Source organism: Salvelinus namaycush, chromosome 12, assembly GCF_016432855.1.
Source record: "Salvelinus namaycush isolate Seneca chromosome 12, SaNama_1.0, whole genome shotgun sequence".
In the NCBI taxonomy this organism is placed as follows: Eukaryota; Metazoa; Chordata; class Actinopteri; order Salmoniformes; family Salmonidae; genus Salvelinus; species Salvelinus namaycush.
Genome location: NC_052318.1, coordinates 861,425 through 888,419, shown reverse-complemented (window position 1 = coordinate 888,419; position 26,995 = coordinate 861,425). Strand labels below are relative to the sequence as shown.

General features: G+C 45.2%; 2 protein-coding genes and 1 long non-coding RNA gene across 3 annotated transcripts in view; 1 reads left to right on the top strand and 2 right to left on the bottom strand.

Annotated features, from left to right (window-relative positions):
* The window catches only part of LOC120056802 (E3 ubiquitin-protein ligase RNF43-like), a 223,194-nt gene extending 214,211 nt beyond the window's left edge, over positions 1-8,983 (top strand). The window contains exons 5-8 of the mRNA XM_039005003.1: positions 4,346-4,447; positions 4,940-5,213; positions 5,797-7,431; positions 7,831-8,983. Of these exons, the coding sequence (XP_038860931.1) occupies positions 4,346-4,447; positions 4,940-5,213; positions 5,797-7,431; positions 7,831-7,856 (2,037 nt within the window). The 3' untranslated portion in view covers positions 7,857-8,983. The remainder of the gene's footprint in view (positions 1-4,345; positions 4,448-4,939; positions 5,214-5,796; positions 7,432-7,830) is intronic.
* A 3,644-nt stretch (positions 8,984-12,627) lies between these two features.
* The window catches only part of hpda (4-hydroxyphenylpyruvate dioxygenase a), a 31,510-nt gene continuing 17,142 nt past the window's right edge, over positions 12,628-26,995 (bottom strand). The window contains exons 10-14 of the mRNA XM_039005002.1: positions 26,733-26,895; positions 23,644-23,715; positions 21,047-21,169; positions 20,648-20,764; positions 12,628-13,359 (exon numbers count right to left, since the gene is read on the bottom strand). Coding sequence (XP_038860930.1) covers positions 13,273-13,359; positions 20,648-20,764; positions 21,047-21,169; positions 23,644-23,715; positions 26,733-26,895 — 562 coding nt within the window. The 3' untranslated portion in view covers positions 12,628-13,272. The remainder of the gene's footprint in view (positions 13,360-20,647; positions 20,765-21,046; positions 21,170-23,643; positions 23,716-26,732; positions 26,896-26,995) is intronic.
* On the bottom strand, positions 13,927-16,139 carry LOC120056801. Its single transcript, XR_005477834.1, has 2 exons — positions 16,060-16,139; positions 13,927-14,101 (listed from the first exon to the last, which is right to left on the bottom strand). It is a non-coding gene; the product is annotated as an uncharacterized LOC120056801 (long non-coding RNA).

Genomic DNA, 26,995 nt, shown 5'->3' with positions numbered 1-26,995 from the left:
GCACCCCCATAGAGACTGCCAGAGGTCCGGACAACAGGCCCTCCGATTTGACACACTGAACTCTATCTGAGAAGTAGTTGGTGAACCAGGCGAGGCAGTCATTTGAGAAACCAAGGCTGTTGAGTCTGCCGATAAGAATGTGGTGATTGACAGAGTCGAAAGCCTTGGCCAGGTTGATGAATACGGCGGCACAGTATTGTCTTTTATTGATGGCGGTTATGATATTGTTTAGGACCTTGAGCGTGGCTGAGGTGCACCCATGACCAGCTCGGAAACCAGATTGCATAGTGGAGAAGGTACGGTGGGATTCGAAATGGTCGGTGATCTGTTTGTTAAAGTCTATGGATTCTTCAATTACATTGAGCTGATTTCTGACGTGCTATTCCTTCTTTTTCCGTGGTGTATTTCTGTATTGTTTTAGTGATTCACCATAGTGAAGCCGTAGGCTCAGGTTTTCTGGGTCTCTATGTTTTTGGTCGGACAGGTTTCTCAATTTCTTTCTTAGATTTTTGCATTCATCATCAAACCATTTATCATTGTTGTTCATTTTCTTAGTTTTTTTCTTTGAGATGTTTAGATTTGATAGGGAAGCTGAGCGGCCAAATATACTGTTAAGACTTTCTACTGCCATGTTTACACCTTCACTATTACAGTGGAACGTTTTGTCCAGGAAGTTGTCTAAAAGGGATTGAATTTGTTGTTGCCTAATTGTTTTTTGGTAGGTTTCCAAACTGCATTCCTTCCATCTATAGCACTTCTTAATGTTACTCAGTTCCTTTGGCTTTGATGCCTCATGATTGAGTGTTGCTCTGTTCAGGTAGACTGTGATTTAGCTGTGATCTGATAGGGGTGTCAGTGGGCTGACTGTGAACGCTCTGAGAGACTCTGGGTTGAGGTCAGTGATAAAGTAGTCTACAGTACTACTGCCAAAAGATGAGTTATAGGTGTACCTACCATAGGAGTCCCCTCGAAGCCTACCATTGACTATGTACATACTCAGCGTGCGACAGAGCTGCAGGAGTTGTGACCCGCTTTTGTTGGTTATGTTGTCATAGTTGTGCCTAGGGGGGCATATGGGGGAGGGAATGCTGTCACCTCCAGGCATGTGTTTGTCCCCCTGTGTGTTGAGGGTGTCAGGTTCTTGTCCAGTTCTGGCATTTAGGTCGCCACAGACGAGTACATGTCCCTGGGCCTGGAAATGATTGATTGCCCCCTCCAGGGTCCCGCAGGTCTGGGAGAGTGTCTCACTGGTCTGGGAGAGTGTCTCGCTGGTCTGGGCGGGGTGTCTATTGATCTGTTGCTCCTGTGTGAAGTGTTGGGGCTGCGTTTGAGAGCGATGTCCTTTAGAGTCCGGGCGAAGGTGGGCACTGCTGCCTTGTAGAGGTGGACCTGGTCATAGAGGCTGTTCAAGTCCAGGGTGGATTGGTGGGCCAGGAAAACATTTGTTTTTGAGGCACAGTCACAGGAAATATTTGCGTTTACCTGCTGTGTGGTGGCAGGGTGTTGATAACCACTTGTGCGTTGGGGAAAGTAGAAGACGCTTTTTCAATCACTCCCTTCAGTGCTGTGGCCACCCTTTCCTGCTGTGTTCTCAGGTGGTTTGTGTCTGTGTGTATTATTATGTGGCTGGGTGAACCTAGTTGGTCCTCAGACAGAAGGTCTAGGGGGCGCTGGGTGACCCTAGTTGGTCCTCAGACAGAAGGTCTAGGGGGCGCTGGGTGAACCTAGTTGGTCCTCAGACAGACGGTCTAGGGGGCGCTGGGTGTATTATTATGTGGCTGGGTGACCCTAGTTGGTCCTCAGACAGAAGGTCTAGGGGGCGCTGGGTGACCCTAGTTGGTCCTCAGACAGAAGGTCTAGGGCGCTGGGTGAACCTAGTTGGTCCTCAGACAGAAGGTCTAGGGGGCGCTGGGTCTATTATTATGTGGCTGGGTGAACCTAGTTGGTCCTCAGACAGAAGGTCTAGGGGGCGCTGGGTGACCCTAGTTGGTCCTCAGACAGAAGGTCTAGTGGGCGCTGGGTGTATTATTATGTGGCTGGGTGAACCTAGTTGGTCCTCAGACAGAAGGTCTAGGGGGCGCTGGGTCTATTATTATGTGGCTGGGTGAACCTAGTTGGTCCTCAGACAGATGGTCTAGGGGGCGCTGGGTGAACCTAGTTGGTCCTCAGACAGAAGGTCTAGGGCGATGGGTGTATTATTATGTGGCTGGGTGAACCTAGTTGGTCCTCAGACAGAAGGTCTAGGGGGCGCTGGGTGTATTATTATGTGGCTGGGTGACCCTAGTTGGTCCTCAGACAGAAGGTCTAGGGGCGCTGGGCCTATTATTATGTGGCTAGGTGACCCTAGTTGGTCCTCAGACAGAAGGTCTAGGGGGCGCTGGGTGAACCTAGTTGATCCTCAGACAGAAGGTCTAGGGGGTGCTGGGTGTATTACTATGTGGCTGGGTGACCCTAGTTGGTCCTCAGACAGAAGATCTAGGGGGTGCTGGGTGTGTTACTATGTGGCTGGGTGACCCTAGTTGGTCCTCAGACAGAAGGTCTAGGGCGCTGGGTGTATTATTATGTGGCTGGGTGACCCTAGTTGGTCCTCAGACAGAAGGTCTAGGGGGCGCTGGGTGACCCTAGTTGGTCCTCAGACAGAAGGTCTAGGGGGCGCTGGGTGACCCTAGTTGGTCCTCAGACAGAAGGTCTAGGGGGCGCTGGGTGTATTATTATGTGGCTGGGTGACCCTAGTTGGTCCTCAGACAGAAGGTCTAGGGGGCGCTGGGTGACCCTAGTTGGTCCTCAGACAGAAGGTCTAGGGGGCGCTGGGTGACCCTAGTTGGTCCTCAGACAGGAGGTCTAGGGGGCGCTGGGTGACCCTAGTTGGTCCTCAGACAGAAGGTCTAGGGCGCTGGGGGACCCTAGTTGGTCCTCAGACAGAAGGTCTAGGGCGCTGGGGGACCCTAGTTGGTCCTCAGACAGAAGGTCTAGGGGGCGCTGGGTGTTTGGACACCAGAGTTTAGACACACTGTGTTTGGGAAAAAGTTATTTTTCTTGTATATATTTCCCATTTGAGTCCATAAGGAGAACCATCGGTGTCTTGTGTTTGTCCTCAGTGGGTGTGGGGGGGGTTGTCAGGAGAGCTATCAGGGTGGCTGACAGGGGGGGTGAGATCCCCTGGGCTTGGGGTTCTTCATTTGTCTGTTCTGCTGTGGTGTCGATGCTATGGTCAGGGTCTGGTGTGGACTGTTCTGCTGTGATGTCGAGGCTATGGTCAGGGTCTGGTGTGGACTGTTCTGCTCTGGTGTCGAGACTTTTGTCGGGAGCTGAGGTGGGCTGTTCTGCTGGCTTCTCTGCGGGGGTGGCCACCTCTCTAGTGGGTTGTTCTCTGTCACACGCAATCCCCCTCAACCTCTCCTCCAGCAGTCTGATCCTCTCCTCCATCCCCCTCACCCTCTCCTCCAGCAGTCTGATCCTCTCCTCCATCCCCCTCACCCTCTCCTCCAGCAGTCTGATCCTCTCCTCCATCCCCCTCACCCTCTCCTCCAGCAGTCTGATCCTCTCCTCTAGTGCTCTGTTCTTCTCCTGCTCTTGCTTTTTATATTGTTGAAGTTGTCTCACCACTGTCCAGAGTGCAGATATGTCTCTCTCCACCTCCAGCTCTCCGGGTCTGGTTAAGGGGGTGTTATTGTGCTGGACTGTTGTCTGGGTCTGTGCTGACTGGAGTGTAATCACCTGCTGTTCCAGCTCCACCTGTCTTACCTCCAGCTGGGTAAATGTATCCTTCATTTCAATGAGGGAGTAGTGCTCTGTGCTGGGAGGTTGACTTTCTGCTTGGGGTTGCTCGTCTGTGGGGTTGTTTGTATGTGGGATTGTTTGTCTGTGGGGTTGTTTGTCTGTGGGGTTGTGTAATGAAGAGGTCTGGTCTGACCCGCTCGGGGTGGGGGTATCTTTCTCAAGGGAGAGCTTCTCCTGCTGAGCTAATTCTTTGATTCGGTGAAAGTCCAGCTGAAACTGTTTGGGGCTGTTGCCCTGTACCAACACTGTTCCAGACTTATAGATCTCTCTCTCTCTCTCTCTCTCTCTCTCTCTCTCTCTCTCTCTCTCTCTCTCTCTCTCTCTCCCTCTCTCTCTCTCTCTGTCTCTCTCTGTCTCTCTCTGTCTCTCTCTGTCTCTCTCTCCCCTCTCTGTCTCTCTCATTTCTCTCTCTCTCTCTCTGTCTCTCTCTGTCTCTCTCTGTCTCTCTCTCCCCTCTCTGTCTCTCTCATTTCTCTCTCTCTCTCTCTCTCTCTCTGTCTCTCTCTGTCTCTCTCTCCCCTCTCTGTCTCTCTCATTTCTCTCTCTCCTCTCTCTCGCTTTCCAGCCCCACTATGATGTTGTTGTCCTGCTCACTATAGTCCTTGCTATTCTGGCCATCGTTTCGATCTTTGCTTTCCGGTACCGATGCAAGTCCAGCAGAACCTGGGTGAGTCAGTCAACATCACCAGTCTCAATGTATCTGTCTTTATCTATCAATACCAAAGTCTTTATCTCTCAATAGCGAAGTCTTTATCTCTGCAGAATACAGCCATCTTAAAGTGGTTTGTCTTTATCTCTGCAGAATACAGCCATCTTAAAGTGGTTTGTCTTTATCTCTGCAGAATACAGCCATCTGAAAGTGGTTTGTCTTTATCTCTGCAGAATACAGCCATCTGAAAGTGGTTTGTCTTTATCTCTGCAGAATACAGCCATCTTAAAGTGGTTTGTCTTTATCTCTGCAGAATACAGCCATCTGAAAGTGGTTTAGCGTAAGTCCTCAAACTGTAGACCAAACACTAAGGATAGTGGCCACTGTATATACAGCTGAAACATTCACCAGAAAATCTCCCTGGAATTTGAACTTTGACACATGTCAGTCCATTCTGAGGTTCAGTTCTCTAACCTCCGTCCCACACGGCGTGTTCCTCTATGACCGCAGGACTCAGTCCACCAGCAGACGATGCGAGCCATCAGTCGTCTGGAGACGCGGACGTACAGCTCTCAGGGCTGCGGGGGCTCACAGCGCCACCGTGGGGGCTGGGGGTCTAATAGCAGCTCTAACTCCAGTCCCGTCTGTGCCATCTGTCTGGATGAGTTCCTGGAGGGACAGGACCTGAGGATCATCTCGTGTGCTCATGAGTTCCATAAGGAGTGTGTGGACCCCTGGCTGCTGCAGCACCGCACCTGTCCCCTCTGCATGCACAACATCATGGGTAAGTACATGACATAGCCACTAGGGGAGCTCTACAACGGGCCTAAGAGAAGGAAGCACCAGAACCACTCTTCAGCTGTATTACTATTATACTGGATAAGGGGATTATACAGTAAAAATACAGTCTGACTGGGTGTGTTGCCTGCCTGTCTGTCTGACTGTCTGACTGTCTGTCTGTCTGTCTGTCTGTCTGTCTGTCTGTCTGTCTGTCTGTCTGTCTGCCTGCCTGTCTGTCTGACTACTGGGTGTGTGTTGCTTGTCTGTCTGTCTGTCTGTCTGTCTGTCTGTCTGTCTGTCTGTCTGTCTGTCTGTCTGTCTGTCTGTCTGTCTGTCTGTGTAGCCTGTCTGTCTGTCTGTCTGTCTCTCTGTGTGTCTGTCTGTCTGTGTGTCTGTGTGTCTGTCTGTCTGTCTGTCTGTGTTGTCTGTCTGTCTGTCTGTCTGTCTGTCTGTCTGTCTGTCTGTCTGTCTGTCTGTCTGTCTGTCTGTCTGTGTTGTCTGTCTGTCTGTCTGTCTGTCTGTCTGTCTGTCTGTCTGTCTGTCTGTGTAGCCTGTCATGTCTGACTGTGTGTTGTAATGTTCCACAGGTTCAGAGCTGTCTGGACAGCCACGGAGGACCAGACTACAGCAGACCCCCGAGCACAGCCAGGGTTTCCTGCACCCCCATGCCCACTCCTTCCCCCAGCACCCCATCCCCTTCTCCATGAGGCCTCACTACCCCCGCGGCCCCTCTGGTCCATACCCCTCCCTGGGCCACTATAGCGGCTCCCCGCCTCTGGACCCCCAGACCCACCGCTTCCTCCCTTGCCGCCCCCTGGGCCCTGGCTGCGGATACCTCCACCCTGCAGAGGGCCCCGGAAGGCCCCACAGAGCCGGGGGCAGCTGCAAGACAGCAGGCCACCCTATGGAGACCCACTACGGCCCCGGGCCCCGCCGCTCCTGCCACGCCTACCGCTCCGGCTGCCCTTCCCAGCGCAACGCCTCCAGTTCCAGGCTCCACCACGCCCCCTCCTCTGCTCCCCGCGCCTCCGCAGGGGGAGCCCACAGCCGGGGGAACGAGGGGGGCTCTGGGGGGAGCTACCGGACAGAACGCAGTGGCTACCTGGCTGATGGGCCGGCCAGTGACTCCAGCTCTGGCCCCTGTCACGGCTCCTCCAGTGACTCGGTACTCAACTGTACTGACGTGTCCCTGCAGGGTGTGTACGGTAGCTGGTCCACGTTCCGCAGCTCTCTGAGCAGTGACTATGATCCGTTTGTGTACTACGGGCCGGGGCCGGGACCGACAGGCCGCAGGGACAGCATGGAGGCAGGGGTCCAGAGACCCAGGTCCTTGGATTCAGTGGTGAACAGAGACAGAGGACGAGGAGGAGGAGGAGGAGGAAGAAGAGGAGGGTGCTCTGAGGAACAGCAGCAGGCTGTGTTTAGCCACGTCCACTACCACCGCCACCGTCACCACCACTACCGAGAGGAAGGGGAGAGGGAGCACGCCCAGGACCAGGGGCCAGGCAGGGGGTCGGACGAGGAGCTGGGGGCTACTGCTGCTGCTTTTGGCCCTGAGTCAGGATCACCCCCGGCTCTGGACAAAGATTCCCCAGTGTGCCCTCTGAAAGACAGCCCTTGTCACTGCCCTAAGGCAGACCACACAGACAGTAGAGGGGCCCATGGCCACGGGACAGAGGGTCAGGGCCATGAGCTCAGCCACCCCTCAGGTCCCCCTCCAGTCCTGGTAACCCCAGCCCCCTTACCACCCCCAACCACCTGCTGCCACCAGGACCACAGCCACGGGGGCCACCCCCACCGGAGGGCAGGCCGGCTGGGCGACTGTGTGCTCGATGGCCCCTCGGTGCGTTTCCAACAGAACCTGGACCTGCAGGACGACTGTAGCATCTACATCCACTATGACCAGGGCTACTGCTGCCCCCCGCCCGACCTGCCCCCCGCTCTGCTCTCCATGCCTGTGCCCCTCATCCTGGACTCTGGAGGAATGAGGCCCCTGGGGGGCCTAGAGGAGTGGCCCTGCTGTGGAGGGCCCCACCATGTGGTGTGGCAGAAGCGGGTGCAGCAGGCCCACTCTGAGCCCCAGCTGCTGGGGCCCGGGCTGGGGGTCCCTACGGACAGAACCCCGCCCCCATCCAGCAGGCGCCACCACTGTCCCCACAGCCCAGTGGACGACCGCAACACAGACTTTTGTTTATACTGCCAAACATTACACAATAATCAGGGTGGGTGTTCAACCAGTCCTTAACTTTTTTTATAGCTACATATGATGTGAACGACTGCTGTCTTGTTCATTGTTTTCCTCATAGGAATGGTATTATCTAAGGTCATCGTTTTCCTCATAGGAATGGTATTATCTAAGGTCATCGTTTTCCTCATAGGAATGGTATTACCTAAGGTCATCGTTTTTTATGTCTTAAGCTCAATTTGTCTTTCCGTGATCTCCTCACCTCCGTATCAACCTAATTGGAGGGAAGTTGAACGAATTGCATTTTGGGAAAGAAGGTGAGGAGAGAGGAATTGAGGAAGAGCCCCATATGTGTCGTTCTTCCTGACATCCTGTGCGTCATGTCTCTGTGCGTTGGAGAGGTAAATAAACCTGTTGTCTTCTTCTCTACCTCCAGGATCCGAGGAGGAGTCCGGCGTGTGAGGACTCGCTAGTTGCATCTCCAACGTCACGCTGCTACTTACACAGGAGCCGGAACGGAAATCATCGCACGGCCTTGTTTCTCAAGTCTTCCAAATAATTCCACATTTAATAGCTGCATTCAGACTACACTTCCCAGAATCCCCCAGTCAGTGCTCAGAGTTCCGTCTGTCCATCAACGATCAAAATGAGTCTATGAGATTCTGATTGTTTTGAAGTTTATTTATTTTGACCATCAATTCAAACAATAAGCACAAGTCATGTATGGACCTCAAATTGCTCTAATTCATTGTTAAATTCCAGTATTTCAATGTGTTTGATTGGAAGTTTTGTTGTTGCTTAGTGATTGTGTTTCAAGATGGAGACTGACTGGGAGATGCTGGAAATGTTTGTTTTTTTTGTTTTTTTTTCTCCGTCCTTGTTTTTATTTTGTTTTGTAAATTACAGGAAGAATTCAATACCAACAAGTTCCCAGGTTTGCCTTAGTGACCACAAGGAATGATCACTGCTCAGGGCTTGAGCCTCGATTCAACATCACGAAATTCCCCCAACTATCTCCCTCATTAGAAGTCACATGGACATATTGGATGTCTGATTGGTTGATTGAGTACTTAATCAATTATACTATGAGGTACTACTCAGTAATACTTGATTTTCCCTCACACATCCTTAATATCCATAAAGTCCTTTATTTGTGTAGATACAGTATGTAGACAACCATTGGATCATGTATTACATGGAGGTTTCTTGCTCTTTCCAACCTAACTCAAGTCAGATTCAGAAATGTTTCCCATCGGCGTGGGTTTCTATGGTACTCGGAGCTACGGAAAAGAGACAAGAAACTTATCATTGGGGGAGAACATTTATTTTCTTAGCTGGACCTACAAGCAGTGAGAATCCTGAAAGGTCATCCTGAGAGGTCATCCTGAAAGGTCATCCTGAAAGGTCATCCTGAAAGGTCATCCTGAGAGGTCATTAGAGGCTAGTATGGGGACTTGTGTTGGTTCATTCAATAATGGCAGCTGTTTCCATCACATTTAGTTTGTTTTGTGGTTCGGTAAAAACATTTTTTTTGTAATTTTATTTTTCATGGTTAAAAGAAAGAACCAGACTGATCTATGTTATTACAAGCTATTTTTGTTTTGCTCATGTCATTTCTCATGTTGCCAGTGGTTACGTAGTATGTTTGACCTGAGCGCTGGTTTGGTGGCCAGTGAAGGATGGAGGGGCCCTCCACACAGACCTGGGTTCAAACTGTATTTGACATATTTCAAATACTGTAGCTGTGCTTGATTCAGCTTATCTGGCTCCATGGGACCAATGTTATAGTCCTAAAAATGCAAACCCCGCCCATCTGGCGTGCACTCCAGTAAGGATAAAGTATGCAAATGCTCAAGTATGTGAAATATTTCAAATTCTATTTGAACCTAAAGGTAGGTCTGCCACCAGAACAGCAGCGTGGGTGGAGCTTCGCTCGGCTCAGGAAGGACATGAACCATGTCGTCTGCTCTTCACCCCTGACCTTTAACCCCATCACCTATTACACAACCCTATCATTATCCACCAGCAAGGATATTGTCTCCTTTCCATTACCCATCTACCAGCAGCTATAGCTCACCAGGGGTGCCCTTATCTTAAACATTGTAGCAAAATATGATATACATAATTACTATGTAATAACTGGAGGAAAGCCATGATAATTCATTATTCAGTCAACTTTGGGAACATACATTATTCACAACCAAACAAACCTGCGGCCTTAAATAGAAGCCTGGTGCCGCTCGGTCAGTCAAGCCCTTTCCCTGAATGTCTCACTTGGATCCAACATCCCAGGAGATGAAAAACACCAGAGGACAGAAAAGTCATGTTAAATGTGTGTAGTTATACGGTACCCGTCAAAAGCTTGGACACTCCTACGCATTCCAGGGTATTTCTTTATTTTTTACTATTTTCTACATTGTACAATAATAGTAAAGATATCAAAACTATGAAATAACGGAATCATGTAATAACCAAAAAAAGTGTTAAACAAATCAAAATATATTTTATATTTGAGATTCTTCAAAGTAGCCACCCTTTGCCTTGATGACAGCTTTGCATACTCTTGGCATTCTCTCAACCAGCTTCATGAGGTAGTCACCTGGAATGCATTTCAATTAACAGGTGTGCCTTGTTAAAAGTTAATTTGTGGAATTTCTTTCCTTCTTAATGCATTTGAGCCAATCAGTTGTGTTGTGACAAGGTAGGGATGGTATACAGAAGATAGCCCTATTTGGTAAAAGAACAAGTCCATATTATGGCAAGAACAGCTCAAATAAGCAAAAAGACGACAGTCCATCACTACTTTAAGACATGAAGGTTAGTCAATACAGAACATTTTAAGAACTTTGAAAGTTTCTTCAAGTGCAGTTGCAAAAACCATCAAGTGCAATGATGAAACTGTCTCTCATGAGGACCGCCACAGGAAAGGAAGACCAAGAGTTACCTCTGCTACAGAGGATAAGTTCATTAGAGATACCAGCCTCAGAAATTGCAGCCTAAATAAATACTTCACAGAGTTCAAGTAACAGACACATCACAACATCAACTGTTTAGAGGAGACTGTGTGAATCAGGCCTTCATGGTTGATTTGCTGCAAAGAAACCAACACAAAAGGACACCAATAATAAGAAGAGACATGTTTGGGCCAAGTAACATGAGAAATGGACCTTAGACCGGTGGAACTGATTGTCCCAAATTAGAGATTTTTGGTTCCAACCGCAGTGTCTTTGTGAGACACAGAGTAGGTGAACGGATGATCTCCGCATGTGTGGTTCCCACCGTGAAGCATGGAGGAGGAGGTGTGGGGGTGCTTTACTGGTGACACTGTCAATGATTTATTTAGAATTCAAGGCACACTTAACCAGCATGGCAACCACAGCATTCTGCAGCGATATGCCATCCCATCTGGTTAGCGCGTAGTGGTGACTAGCATTTGTTTTTCAACAGGAAAATGACCCAAAACACACCTCCAGGCTGTGTAAGGGCTATTTGACCAAGGAGAGTGATGGAGTGCTGCATCAGATGACCTGACCTCCACAATCACCTGACCTCAACCTAATTGAGATGGTTTGGGAAGAGTTGGACCACAGAGTGAAGGAAAAGCAGCCAACAAGTGCTCAGCGTATGAGGGAACTTCTTCAAGACTGTTGGAAAAGCATTCCAGGTGAAGCTGGTTGAGAGAATGCCAAGAATGTGCAAAGCTATCATCAAGGCAAAGGGTGTGGCTACTTTGAAGAATCTAAAATATTAAATAAATTTGGATTTGTTTAACACTTTTTTGGTTACTACATGATTCCATATGTGTTATTTCATAGTTTTGATGTCTTCACTATTATTCTACAATGTAGAAAATAGTATTAAAAAAAATAAAGAAAAACCCTTGAATGAGTAGGTGTCCAAACTTTTGACTGGTAGTGTACAGTACATATCCTCCAATATATTTTAGTTCTTACTGTATCTGTATACATGGAGGCTCAGTGGACATGTGCAAGGAGACTGTATTGCGTCCGAGGCAAACGGTAAACATTGAATTGAATAAACCTATTGATCCCCAGAGTATTTTCTAAATAGTTGGAAGCACTTAAAACAACCTTTAAATGTCACGTGGCTGATCGACGGCAGTAACGCTCCGAACCAGTTATGAGATGAGTCCAGCTATTCTATTGACTTGCCTTTTATGAAGTCAGTTTTCAAAAAGGGTTAGTTGTGTGCTCTTCATTCACTACCTCCTGTGGATCGGTTGAAGTTTATTATTATCTTAGATCATCAAATAACCTAATACATTAAGCTCGTGTTATTTCTGTTCCTCCTCCGGCAATCTAAACCCAATTCTCTAGGTTTTACTTTACAAAGACACGTTGGAATCGCATGCAGTCAAACATCATGGATAATCTATAGATTACAGCCCCCTATTTTACCCATAACCCGTTTTCTAATGTGTTTTGGAGACAGCATCTCTAACATATTTACTGATACCTCGTTTTCTAATGTGTTTTTGGTGACAGCTTCTCTCGCTAATACTTCAGGTTGTGTCTGTTATATATCTGTGTAGAGAACAGTCCCCTATAGCCTGGTTAAACCAGACTGAACACTTTGTAGAGAACAGTACCCTATAGCCTGGTTAGACCAGACTGAACACTTTGTAGAGAACAGTACCCTATAGCCTGGTTAAACCAGACTGAACACTTTGTAGAGAACAGTACCCTATAGCCTGGTTAAACCAGACTGAACACTTTGTAGAGAACAGTACCCTATAGCCTGGTTAAACCAGACTGAACACTTTGTAGAGAACAGTACCCTATAGCCTGGTTAAACCAGACTGAACACTGCGACCACAAATGTTTCGCTTTAAAACAAACATTGTAAAATCTTTCTGCATTCCAGGCTACAGCCCCCTAGTCTGAGCTGGAAATGACTAAATCACAACCAACCAGCACTTTTGCTTTATATTTAACAGGGAAAAACTCAACGAAAAGTAATCAAAGCAATATAACTATGCCGATGACCAGTACAATGAAATATAACACTTCAAAATCCCTGAAACATTTTGGTTGGGCGATTTTATTATCCTTTTTTTTGGTGTCCTTTTCTGTTTGTGATTATTGTTTTGTTTTTTCGAATGCATAATGAGCTGAAATGGGTTTATCAGAACACGGTCCCCATGGAAACGAAAGCGCTCTGTCAGTATATGTTGGATACTTTGTGTACAAAAAAAAAGAGACAGACAAAAACATAAATGAAATAAAGTGTTGTATTTTATATATAATAGAACATTTCAATATGGTGATATGTCACTAATATATTTATTTACTAATATATTTATCCTTTTTTTTTTGTTGGTCCAGGTTTTGAAAAATACTACATGGTTTCTGTATAGAAACCATATCTATATGAAACTGTGTGCCATCACAGATGTATCAACGTGGCATCATTCCAATTATATGCAAATAAATTATTTTGAAATAAAAACCTCTGGTGCTGAATATGGTCTAAATTGTATGTAAAATTAACCTGTTTTTTGTTTGTTTGTATTTATCTGACAAATCCCACTGTAAAACTAGGTCATTCAATTCATGTAAATGTTTCAGTCATGTATCGGAATTATCATCGTGTTGTCACTGGCGAGATATATGCTGCCGCTTACCTTGCAAAGGTAAAAGGTGGAAAGCTGAGGCTTGTTATCGCAGTGATCGTAGAAAAGAGAAATTAAACAGATTGCTTTTCTAATTGCTTTCAACAACTTGTCCCATACATTTATCAAAATAGGTGCTAAATCTCTGTCCTAAATCTCTTTAAGCAAAGCCATACAACATGGAACATTGAGTAGAACATATTAAACGTGGCTTCGTCGGCGTAGCCGTACAATGGTGGTGTGATATTAGTTGTAAACGGTGAGGTTTCCCCTGGCATCCTGGTCCTTCTCAATGGCCTCGAACAGAGACTTGAAGTTTCCTGCCCCGAAGCCCTGTGGTGGGATACACACACACACAGACACACACACACAGACACACATACACACATGCACATACGCACGCACGCACGCACGCACGCACGCACGCACGCACGCACGCACGCACGCACACACACACACACACACACACACACACACACACACACACACACACACACACACACACACACACACACACACACACACACACACACACACACACACACACACAGAGGTCCAACTTATTCTGCCTCATTCTGCCTCATTCCGTGTATCTTATTCTGCCTCATTCCGTGTATCTTATTCTGCCTCATTCAGTGTATCTTATTCTGCCTCATTCTGTGTATCTTATTCTGCCTCATTCCGTGTATCTTATTCTGCCTCATTCCGTGTATCTTATTCTGCCTCATTCCGTGTATCTTATTCTGCCTCATTCCGTGTATCTTATTCTGCCTCATTCTGCCTCATTCCGTGTATCTTATTCTGCCTCATTCCGTGTATCTTATTCTGCCTCATTCCGTGTATCTTATTCTGCCTCATTCCGTGTATCTTATTCTGCCTCATTCTGCCTCATTCCGTGTATCTTATTCTGCCTCATTCCGTGTATCTTATTCTGCCTAATTCTGCCTCATTCAGTGTATCTTATTCTGCCTCATTCCGTGTATCTTATTCTGCCTCATTCCGTGTATCTTATTCTGCCTCATTCTGCCTCATTCCGTGTATCTTATTCTGCCTCATTCCGTGTATCTTATTCTGCCTCATTCCGTGTATCTTATTCTGCCTCATTCTGCCTCATTCCGTGTATCTTATTCTGCCTAATTCTGCCTCATTCTGTGTATCTTATTCTGCCTCATTCCGTGTATCTTATTCTGCCTCATTCCGTGTATCTTATTCTGCCTCATTCCGTGTATCTTATTCTGCCTCATTCCGTGTATCTTATTCTGCCTCATTCCGTGTATCTTATTCTGCCTCATTCCGTGTATCTTATTCTGCCTCATTCCGTGTATCTTATTCTGCCTCATTGCGTGTATCTTATTCTGCCTCATTCCGTGTATCTTATTCTACCTCATTCCGTGTATCTTATTCTGCCTCATTCCGTGTATCTTATTCTGCCTCATTCCGTGTATCTTATTCTGCCTCATTCCGTGTATCTTATTCTGCCTCATTCCGTGTATCTTATTCTGCCTCATTCCGTGTATCTTATTCTGCCTCATTCCGTGTATCTTATTCTGTCTCATTCCGTGTATCTTATTCTGCCTCATTCCGTGTATCTTATTCTGCCTCATTCCGTGTATCTTATTCTGTCTCATTCCGTGTATCTTATTCTGCCTCATTCCGTGTATCTTATTCTGCCTCATTCCGTGTATCTTCTTCTGCCTCATTCCGTGTATCTTATTCTGCCTCATTCCGTGTATCTTATTCTGCCTCATTCCGTGTATCTTATTCTGCCTCATTCCGTGTATCTTATTCTGCCTCATTCCGTGCATCTTATTCTGCCTCATTCCGTGTATCTTATTCTGCCTCATTCCGTGTATCTTATTCTGCCTCATTCCGTGTATCTCATTCTGCCTCATTCCGTGTATCTTATTCTGCCTCATTCCGTGTATCTTATTCTGCCTCATTCTGCCTCATTCCGTGTATCTTATTCTGCCTAATTCTGCCTCATTCCGTGTATCTTATTCTGCCTCATTCCGTGTATCTTATTCTGCCTCATTCCGTGTATCTTATTCTGTCTCATTCCGTGTATCTTATTCTGCCTCATTCCGTGTATCTTATTCTGCCTCATTCCGTGTATCTTATTCTGCCTCATTCCGTGTATCTTATTCTGCATCATTCCGTGTATCTTATTCTGCCTCATTCCGTGTATCTTATTCTGCCTCATTCTGCCTCATTCCGTGTATCTTATTCTGCCTCATTCTGCCTCATTCCGTGTATCTTATTCTGCCTCATTCCGTGTATCTTATTCTGCCTCATTCCGTGTATCTTATTCTGCCTCATTCCGTGTATCTTATTCTGCCTCATTCCGTGTATCTTATTCTGCCTCATTCTGCCTCATTCCGTGTATCTTATTCTGCCTCATTCCGTGTATCTTATTCTGCCTCATTCCGTGTATCTTATTCTGCCTCATTCTGCCTCATTCCGTGTATCTTATTCTGCCTAATTCTGCCTCATTCCGTGTATCTTATTCTGCCTCATTCTGCCTCATTCCGTGTATCTTATTCTGCCTCATTCCGTGTATCTTATTCTGCCTCATTCCGTGTATCTTATTCTGCCTCATTCTGTGTATCTTATTCTGCCTAATTCTGCCTCATTCCGTGTATCTTATTCTGCCTCATTCCGTGTATCTTATTCTGCCTCATTCCGTGTATCTTATTCTGTCTCATTCCGTGTATCTTATTCTGCCTCATTCCGTGTATCTTATTCTGCCTCATTCCGTGTATCTTATTCTGCCTCATTCCGTGTATCTTATTCTGCCTCATTCTGTGTATCTTATTCTGCCTCATTCAGTGTATCTTATTCTGCCTCATTCCGTGTATCTTATTCTGCCTCATTCCGTGTATCTTATTCTGCCTCATTCCGTGTATCTTATTCTGCCTCATTCCGTGTATCTTATTCTGCCTCATTCCGTGTATCTTATTCTGCCTCATTCCGTGTATCTTATTCTGCCTCATTCCATGTATCTTATTCTGCCTCATTCCGTGTATCTTATTCTACCTCATTCCGTGTATCTTATTCTGCCTCATTCCGTGTATCTTATTCTGCCTCATTCTGTGTATCTTATTCTGCCTCATTCCGTGTATCTTATTCTGCCTCATTCCGTGTATCTTATTCTGCCTCATTCCGTGTATCTTATTCTGCCTCATTCCGTGTATCTTATTCTGCCTCATTCCGTGTATCTTATTCTGCCTCATTCCGTGTATCTTATTCTGTCTCATTCCGTGTATCTTATTCTGCCTCATTCCGTGTATCTTATTCTGCCTCATTCCGTGTATCTTCTTCTGCCTCATTCCGTGTATCTTATTCTGCCTCATTCTGCCTCATTCCGTGTATCTTATTCTGCCTCATTCCGTGTATCTTATTCTGCCTCATTCCGTGTATCTTATTCTGCCTCATTCCGTGCATCTTATTCTGCCTCATTCCGTGTATCTTATTCTGCCTCATTCCGTGTATCTTATTCTGCCTCATTCCGTGTATCTCATTCTGCCTCATTCCGTGTATCTTATTCTGCCTCATTCCGTGTATCTTATTCTGCCTCATTCTGCCTCATTCCGTGTATCTTATTCTGCCTAATTCTGCCTCATTCCGTGTATCTTATTCTGCCTCATTCCGTGTATCTTATTCTGTCTCATTCCGTGTATCTTATTCTGCCTCATTCCGTGTATCTTATTCTGCCTCATTCCGTGTATCTTATTCTGCCTCATTCCGTGTATCTTATTCTGCATCATTCCGTGCATCTTATTCTGCCTCATTCCGTGTATCTTATTCTGCCTCATTCTGCCTCATTCCGTGTATCTTATTCTGCCTCATTCTGCCTCATTCCGTGTATCTTATTCTGCCTCATTCCGTGTATCTTATTCTGCCTCATTCCGTGTATCTTATTCTGCCTCATTCCGTGTATCTTATTCTGCCTCATTCCGTGTATCTTATTCTGCCTCATTCCGTGTATCTTATTCTGCCTCATTCCGTGTATCTTATTCTGCCTCATTCTGCCTCATTCTGTGTATCTTATTCTGCCTCATTCTGCCTCATTCCGTGTATCTTATTCTGCCTCATTCCGTGTATCTTATTCTGCCTCATTCCGTGTATCTTATTCTGCCTCATTCCGTGTATCTTATTCTGCCTCATTCTGCCTCATTCCGTGTTATTTGTAACGGCTGAAAGTATGACTTCACTGACAGCTTTTGGCTATTGTCAAGGATAAGGTCTACGATGGCTATTGTCAAGGATAAGGTCTAAGATGGCTATTGTCAAGGATAAGGTCTACGATGGCTATTGTCAAGGATAAGGTCTACGATGGTTATTGTCAAGGATAAGGTCTACGATGGCTATTGTCAAGGATAAGGTCTACGATGGCTATTGTCAAGGATAAGGTCTACGATGGCTATTGTCAAAGATAAGGTCTACGATGGCTATTGTCAAGGATAAGGTCTACGATGGCTATTGTCAAGGATAAGGTCTACGATGGCTATTGTCAAGGATAAGGTCTACGATGGCTATTGTCAAGGATAAGGTCTACGATGGCTATTGTCAAGGATAAGGTCTACGATGGCTATTGTCAAGGATAAGGTCTACGATGGCTATTGTCAAGGATAAGGTCTACGATGGCTATTGTCAAGGATAAGGTCTGCGATGGCTATTGTCAAGGATAAGGTCTACGATGGTTATTGTCAAGGATAAGGTCTACGATGGCTATTGTCAAGGATAAGGTCTACGATGGCTATTGTCAAGGATAAGGTCTACGATGGCTATTGTCAAGGATAAGGTCTACGATGGTTATTGTCAAGGATAAGGTCTACGATGGTTATTGTCAAGGATAAGGTCTACGATGGTTATTGTCAAGGATAAGGTCTACGATGGCTATTGTCAAGGATAAGGTCTACGATGGCTATTGTCAAGGATAAGGTCTACGATGGCTATTGTCAAGGATAAGGTCTGCGATGGCTATTGTCAAGGATAAGGTCTGCGATGGCTATTGTCAAGGATAAGGTCTACGATGGCTATTGTCAAGGATAAGGTCTACGATGGCTATTGTCAAGGATAAGGTCTACGATGGCTATTGTCAAGGATAAGGTCTACGATGGCTATTGTCAAGGATAAGGTCTACGATGGCTATTGTCAAGGATAAGGTCTACGATGGCTATTGTCAAGGATAAGGTCTACGATGGCTATTGTCAAGGATAAGGTCTACGATGGCTATTGTCAAGGATAAGGTCTACGATGGCTATTGACAAGGATAAGGTCTACGATGGCTATTGTCAAGGATAAGGTCTACGATGGCTATTGTCAAGGATAAGGTCTACGATGGTTATTGTCAAGGATAAGGTCCACGATGGCTATTGTCAAGGATAAGGTCTACGATGGCTATTGTCAAGGATAAGGACTACGATGGCTATTGTCAAGGATAAGGTCTACGATGGCTATTGTCAAGGATAAGGTCTAAGATGGCTATTGTCAAGGATAAGGTCTACGATGGCTATTGTCAAGGATAAGGTCTACGATGGTTATTGTCAAGGATAAGGTCTACGATGGCTATTGTCAAGGATAAGGTCTACGATGGCTATTGTCAAGGATAAGGTCTAAGATGGCTATTGTCAAGGATAAGGTCTACGATGGCTATTGTCAAGGATAAGGTCTAAGATGGCTATTGTCAAGGATAAGGTCTACGATGGCTATTGACAAGGATAAGGTCTACGATGGCTATTGTCAAGGATAAGGTCTACGATGGCTATTGACAAGGATAAGGTCTACGATGGCTATTGTCAAGGATAAGGTCTACGATGGCTATTGTCAAGGATAAGGTCTACGATGGTTATTGTCAAGGATAAGGTCCACGATGGCTATTGTCAAGGATAAGGTCCACGATGGCTATTGTCAAGGATAAGGTCTACGATGGCTATTGTCAAGGATAAGGACTACGATGGCTATTGTCAAGGATAAGGTCTACGATGGCTATTGTCAAGGATAAGGTCTACGATGGCTATTGTCAAGGATAAGGTCTACGTTGTCTTTGGTGTTGACTTCCTGAGACCGTGGCTAAAGATTTAAACACTGCCCCAGAGATGTACATTCAAACGCCAACTCGCCCCAGTACATTTAATTTATGAGCTCCAAGTAAATCATGTAAATATTTGAAAGTGGTAATAAAAAGATCAAGACGGTAAAGACCAAGAAACATGTTGGCGGTTTCTCCCACAGTTCCTTTGGTGTGGTGTACCTAAATGTTTTGAGTTTCAGGCATAACCAATCCTCTGCACATCACTAGACTGTGAAACGCCGACGTGTGACTGATGGAGCCTGTTCTAACAGGTAGTGAGAAACCCAAACCAAGTGCCACAGGGTGAAACCCAATCCACATCTCTACCTCAGTTCCAGCTCTCTCTGCTACAGTCGGTCTTTAATCTGCACCTGTGATAGATTACCTTATCGTTTATGACTCTGTGTTGTGTTTGCCCTGGGTGGCAGCCGGTAAACAGGTGTTAACACGCGCGAGCGTACACACGTGTTGCTGGTTTTATGGACTTACAAGGGCATGTGGTGACTTTGTGTGTGTGAGAGAGAGAGAAATGGGGGCTATTGGACTATACTCCCCCTATAAAGGGCTGTGTGTGAGAGAGAGAGAAATGGGGGCTATTGGACTACACTCCCTCTACAAAGGGCTGTGTGTGAGAGAGAGAGAAATGGGGGCTATTGGACTATACTCCCCCTATAAAGGGCTGTGTGTGAAAGAGAGAGAAATGGGGGCTATTGGACTACACTCCCTCTACAAAGGGCTGCATGTGTGAGAGAGAGAAATGGGGGCTATTGGACTATACTCCCCCTATAAAGGGCTGTGTGTGAGAGAGAGAGAAATGGGGGCTATTGGACTATACTCCCCCTATAAAGGGCTGTGTGTGAAAGAGAGAGAAATGGGGCTATTGGACTATACTCCCCTATAAAGGGCTGTGTGTGAGAGAGAGAGAAATGGGGGCTATTGGACTATACTCCCCCTATAAAGGGCTGTGTGTGAGAGAGAGAGAAATGGGGGCTATTGGACTATACTCCCCCTATAAAGGGCTGTGTGTGAGAGAGAGAGAAATGGGGGCTATTGGACTATACTCCCCCTATAAAGGGCTGTGTGTGAGAGAGAGAGAAATGGGGGCTATTGGACTATACTCCCCCTATAAAGGGCTGTGTGTGAGAGAGAGAGAAATGGGGGCTATTGGACTATACTCCCCCTATAAAGGGCTGTGTGTGAAAGAGAGAGAAATGGGGGCTATTGGACTATACTCCCCCTATAAAGGGCTGTGTGTGAAAGAGAGAGAAATGGGGGCTATTGGACTATACTCCCCCTATAAAGGGCTGTGTGTGAGAGAGAGAGAAATAGGGGCTATTGGACTATACTCCCTCTACAAAGGGATAGCAATAGTATGTATACAAGTGAAACCGGGCCACTTTTATAGGTAGTTTTAATTTCACCCAAAAATAATATTTTGACTATAAGAATCTGGCATTTGTAGTTTTTAAATGAAAGGTATTTGGGAAGCCCTCGTAATCAGAGGGAAAGCTAATTGACTTCTGGTCTCCTAGTATCTGGTATACTTACAAAGTGGTTGTGACGCTGAATAACTTCCAAAAAAAGGGTTGGTCGGTCCTGCACGGGTTTGGTGAAGATTTGGAGCAGGTAGCCCTTGTCATCGAAGTCAACTAAGATTTTCAGTTCCTTGACTCAGCAAGACAGACAGAGAGAATGAATAAGGACATCTGGACACTGAGCAAAAAAGTATCAGCTCTGATTTTAAATTACACTCAGGCTCTCTCTCAAAGTTGTCTGTCCTCGATTCCTTGCGCCTTGCTTCTTAAAACGGTCAGAGGGGAGGAACCTAGGACTTTTTCCTTCAATATGTTTTGAGAAAGAAACGAGAGGAGAGGATGTGAGGAATCGAAGGAAGATGAATTGAGATAGAGCCCCAGTATGTGATTAAAGACATGACGCTCGGTATACCTGTAGCCTCTTGAGGTCCTCCTTCACCTTGATCTTGGATGTCTTGAGGTTCTCCCTCAGGCTCTCATAATAAGCATCAGGGGCTGCCAGGAAGTCCATCCCCCGGGCTCGGAGGTTCACGATCTGTTTTAAGACAGGGTAGATGATCTTAAGCCTGTCACTACTTGCTTAACTCAAGAGAAGAAGACGGGATGGTTGAAGCTGATGGTTATGCAGTATTTCCAATGCCTTGCCTTTGCCCTGAGACATAGCTCTATGCCATGGAGTAGGGGGAGTATACAGCTATGTCTCAGGGCAAGTCTTGCCTGTGCTTGCTTACTTAGAATGTCTCCGTTAAAACCTCTTAAGGATCGGGCCCTTTTTTTTTTTTTTAAATGTCGCCTAAAATGACTGCCTGTAACTCAGGCCCTGAAGCAAGGATATGCATATTCTTGGTACCATTTGAAAGGAAACACTTTGAAGTTTGTGGAAATTTGAAAGGAATGTAGGAGAATATAACACATTAGATCTGGTAAAAGATAATACAAAGAAAAAACCTACTGTTTTTTTGTATTTTGTTTGTACCATCATCTTTGAAATGTATTTTTCCAGCCCAGGTGCAATTTAGATTTTGGCCACTAGAAGTGTATATGCATAGTTTCCGACTGATCCAATGAACCATTGCATTTCTGTTCAAAATGTTGTATCAAGACTGCCCAAATGTGCCTAATTTGTTTATTAATAACTTTTCATGTTCAAAACTGTGCACTCTCCTCAAACAATAGCATTGCATTATTTCACTGTAATTGCTACTGTAAATTGGACAGTGCAGTTAGATTAATAACAAGAATTTAAGCTTTCTGCCAATATCAGATATGTCTATGTCCTGGGAAATGTTCTTGTTACTTACAACCTCATGCTAATCACATTAGCCTACGTTAGCTCAACCGTCCCGCGGGGGAAACCCACCAATCCTGAAGAGGTTTTTTAAAGCTATGAATCTGCATGGATTGTAAATATTCAACTGATATACAGAAAGTATTCACACCCCTTGACTTTTTCAGCATTGTGTTGTGTTACAGCCTGAGTTTAAAATGGATTACATTGAGATTGTTGGGTAACGCCTACACACAATAACCCATAATGTCAAAGTGGAATTATGTTTTTCAAAATGTTTACAAATTAATAAAAAATGTAAAGTTGAAAAGTTTTGAGTCAATAAGTATTCAAACCCTTTAAGGAAAACCTAAATAAGTTCAGGAGTAAAAATTTGCTTAACAAGTCACATAATAAATTCCATGGACTCACTCTGTGTGCAACAATAGTGTTTGACATGATTTTTGAATGACTACTTAATCTCTGTACACCACACATACAATATATGTATTTCGAGCAGTGAATCTCAAACACAGTTACAACCACAGAGACCAGGGAGGATTGCTAATGCCTCGCAAAGAAGGGCACCTATCGGTAAATAAAAAAAATACAAATTAAATATCCCTTTGAGCATGGTGAAGTTATTAATTACACTTTGGATGGTGTATCAATACACCCAGTCACTACAAAGATACACGTGTCCTTCCTAACTCAGTTGCCGGAGAGGAAGGAAACCGCTCAGGAATGTCACCATGAGGCCAATGGTGACTTTAAAACAGTTACAGAGTTTAATGGCTGTGATAGGAGAAAACTGAGGATGGCTCAACACGTTTGTAGTTACTACACAATACTAACCTAAATGACAGAGGGAAAAGAAGGAAGCCTATACAGAATAAAAAATATTCCTGTTTGCAACAAGGCACTAAAGTAATACTGCAAAAAATGTGTGCAAAGCAATTCATGTTTTTTTTCCTGAATACAAAGTGTTTTGTTTGGAGCAAATCCAATAGAACACATTATTAAGCACCATTCTCCATGTTTTCAATTATAAGTGGTGGCTGCATCATGTTATGGGTGTTATTGAAATTGTTAAGGACTGGGGAGTTTCTCAGGATATAAAAGAAACGGAATGGAGCTAAGCACAGGCAAAATCCTAGAGGAAAACCTGGTTCAGTCTGCTTTCCACCAGACACTGGGAGATTAATTCACCATTCAGCAGGACAATAACCTAAAACACAAGGCCAAATATACACTGGAGTTGCTTACCAATAAGACAGTCAATGTTCCCGAGTTACAGTTTTGACTTAAATCTACTTGAAAATCTGAAAATGGTTGTCTAGCAATGATCAACAATCAATTTGACAGAGCTTGAAGAATTTTGAAAAGAATGGGCAAATGTTGCACAATCCAGGTGTGTAAAGCTCTTAGATATTTACCCAGAAAGACTCACAGCTGTAATCATTGCCAAAGGTGCTTCTACAAAGTATTGACTCAGTGGTGTGAATACTTATGTCAATTAGATATTTCTGTATTTCAATTTCAACAAACATTTCGAAACAATGTTTTCACTTTGTCATTATGATATATTGTGTGTAGATGGGTGAGGGGGAAAATCGATTTAATCCATTTTGAATTCAGGCTGTAACAACAAAATGTGGAATAAGTCAAGGGGTATGAATACTTTCTGAAGGCACTGTAATGTTGTATTTCTTTCTTCGTCAGAAAATATATGATTGACTTACAGCTTGAATAATGTCGGATGTGTTCAGGGCGATGTGCTGGACACCAGGCCCTCCGTTGTAGTCGCAATACTCCTGTTGAAATAAGGCCACAATCAAGTTAAAATACTGACACACACATAAACACAGGCGGCTAGATAGAATACCTAATGATAAGCTGTAGACCACACTATTTACCAAGAGCGTTTTCATCTATATTTTTCGTAGCTGTCTATTTACCACCACAAACTGACGCTGGCACTAAGACCTCAATCAAAGACCTGTATAGGGCCATAAGTAAACAAGAAAATGCTCATCTAGAGGCGGAGCTCCTAGTGGCCGGTAACTTGAATGCCGGAAAACTGAAATCCGTTTTACCTTATTTCTAGCAACATGTCATCTGTGCAACTAGAGGCTAAAAAAACTCTAGACCACCTTTACTCCACACACAGAAACACGTACAAAGCTCTCCCCTGCCCTCCATTTGGAAAATCCGACCATAACTCTATCCTTCTGATTCCTGCTTACAAGTAAAAACTAAATTAAGAAGTACCAGTGACACGCTCAATACGGAAATGGTGCGATGAAGCGGATGCTAAGCTACAGAACTTTTTCGCTAGCACAGACTGGAATATGTTCCAGGATTCGTCCGATGGCATTGAGGGGTTTACCCCATCAGTCACCGGCTTTGTTAATAAGTGCATCGACGACGTCGTCGCCACAGTGACAATACGTACATATCCCAACCAGAAGCCATGGATTACAGGCAACATCCGCACTGAGCTAAAGGCTAGAGCTGCTGCTTTGAAAGAGTGGAACCTTAATCCGGTATTTTATAAGAAATCCTGCAAAACACTCCGACGAAGCGTCAATACAAGATCAAATCCTACTACACCGGCTCTGACGCTCATCGGATGTGGCAGGGCTTGCAAACTATCACGGATTACAAAGGGAAACCCAGTCGCAAACTGTCCAGTGACGCGAGCGTACCAGATGAGCGAAATACCTTCTATGCTCGCTTCGATACTAGCAACACTGAACCATGCATGAGAGCATCAGCTGTTCCAGATGACTGTGTGATCATGCTCTCCGTAGCCAATGTCAGTAAGATGTTTTAAGCAGGTTAACATTCACAACGCCCAGATGGATTACCAGAACACGTACTCAGAGCATGCGCTGACCAGATGGCAAGTGTCTTCACTGACATTTTCAACCTCTCCCTGACCCAGTCTGTAATAGGTACATGTTTCAAGCAGACCACCATAGTCCCTGTGCCCAAGAACGCCAAGGTAACCTGTGAAAATGACTATCACCTCGTCAAATCTGTAGCCATGAAATGTTAATAAAAGATGGTAATGGCTCACATCAACACCATCATCCCAGACACCCACTCAAATTCCCATACCGCCCCAACAGATCCACAGATATATATCATATTGCACTTCAGAACGCCCTCTCCCACCCGGACAAAAGGAACACCTATGTGAGAATGCTATTCATTAACTACAGATCAGCATTCAACACCATAGTGCCGTCCAAGCTCATCACTAAAACTAAGGACCATGGGGATTAAACAGCTCCCTCTGCAACTGGATCCTAGACTTACTGATGGGCTTCCCCCAGGTGGTGAGGGTAGGCAACAACACATCCGCCACGCTGACCCTCAACACGGGGGGCCATCGGCCTGTACTCGCCGTTCACCCGCGACTGCGTGGCCGCGCACAACTCCAACACCATCATTAAATTTGCCGATGACACAGCGGTGGTAAGCCTGATCACCGACGACGACGAGACAGCCTACAGGGAGGAAGTCAGAGACCTGGCAGTGTGGTGCCAGGACAACAACCTCTCCCTCAGCAAGACAAAGAAGCTGATCGTGGACGACAGGAAACGGAGGGCCGAGAACGCCCCCATCCACATCGACAGGGCTGTTGTGGAACAGATCGAGAGCTTCAAGTTCCTCGGTGTCCACATCACTAAGGAATTAACGTGGTCCACACACACCAACACTGGACAAGGCAGGACCTTGTCTCTATTCAGACCTGTTGCTATGAGACTCGATATTGAGCTCAGGTGCATCCTGTTTCCATTGATCATCCTTGAGATGTTTCTACAACTTGATTGGAGTCCAATTGTGGTAAATTCAATTGATTGGACATGATTTGGAAAGGCACACACCTGTCTATACAAGGTCCCACAGTTGACAGTGCACGTCAGAGTAAAAACCAAGCCATGAGGTCGAAGGAAATCGAAGGAATCAAAGGAATGCTTACTTATAAGCCCTTAACCAACAATGCAGTTCAAGAAATATAGTTAAGAAAATAGTTATGAAATGAAAACAATAAAAAATAAATAAGTAACACAAGAAAATGACATAACGTCAGAGGACCTTCCGTCTCATCCTCTGTAATATGACCGATACACCTTCTTGCATATCCGTCTGAGATTGCTTGACCTGAGAGACATCCGGTTCAAGAGATTCAAGAATGGTGCTGACTCTACCCATTTCTTGCATGGCCTACTGTAGGGTTGATTGCAAGGCCGACAATAAGCTGGGTTCTATGTTCTGTCCTTTCAACGTCATGCTTGCTGAAGTGCTAGCAACAGCGCTAGCCCTGTTAGTTGCTACGCTAGCGATTGTGCTACACGTTGAAGCTGAATTCAACGCAGATATTGTTGAAAAACTTTGATAAAACAATTCTATTAAATGGACTATTCTATCGAACTTTGAGCAAGTAGGAAGCGTTTAATCCGGAGGCTCCTTTCAGACAACCACCCTGCTTCGCAGCATCACGTGACACCTATTTTTCGATTATTTCTCTTTTTTTCTTTGTGAATTGTTGGGAAGGGCCATAAGTAGGCATTTCCCTGTTAGTCTAACACCTGTTGTTTACTAAGCATGTGACAAATAACATTGGATTTGATTTTAGTTGCTCCTTAATGGAGGGACGAGCTCGTAGTAACGGCTGGAACAGAATCAATGGAATGGTATGAAACGCTTAAAACACATTTGATACCGTTCCGTTCACTCCATTCCAGCCATTATTATGAGCCGTCCTCCCCTGACACACACAAGTACACACACAGAGAGGTTAATGGTCAGGGGGTCAGACCTGGATTTGCGACTTCTTCTTGCCGGGAGCAGGTTCGTTGATTGGCATCTTGATGGTCTCCTCATAGTTGGTCACTACGATGGACCTCAGGGCGCTGTACTGTGTGTGGATCTGTTTGTCGTCTATCGACCAGAATCGGTGAAACAGCAAGCAGTTCTGATACCTGGAGACAGTGGTTCCATGAACTATCAGTGCATCTCTCCAAACGATGAGTCTCAATAGTCTTAACACACAGGATAGGGGTTAGGGTTAGGGTTAGGGTT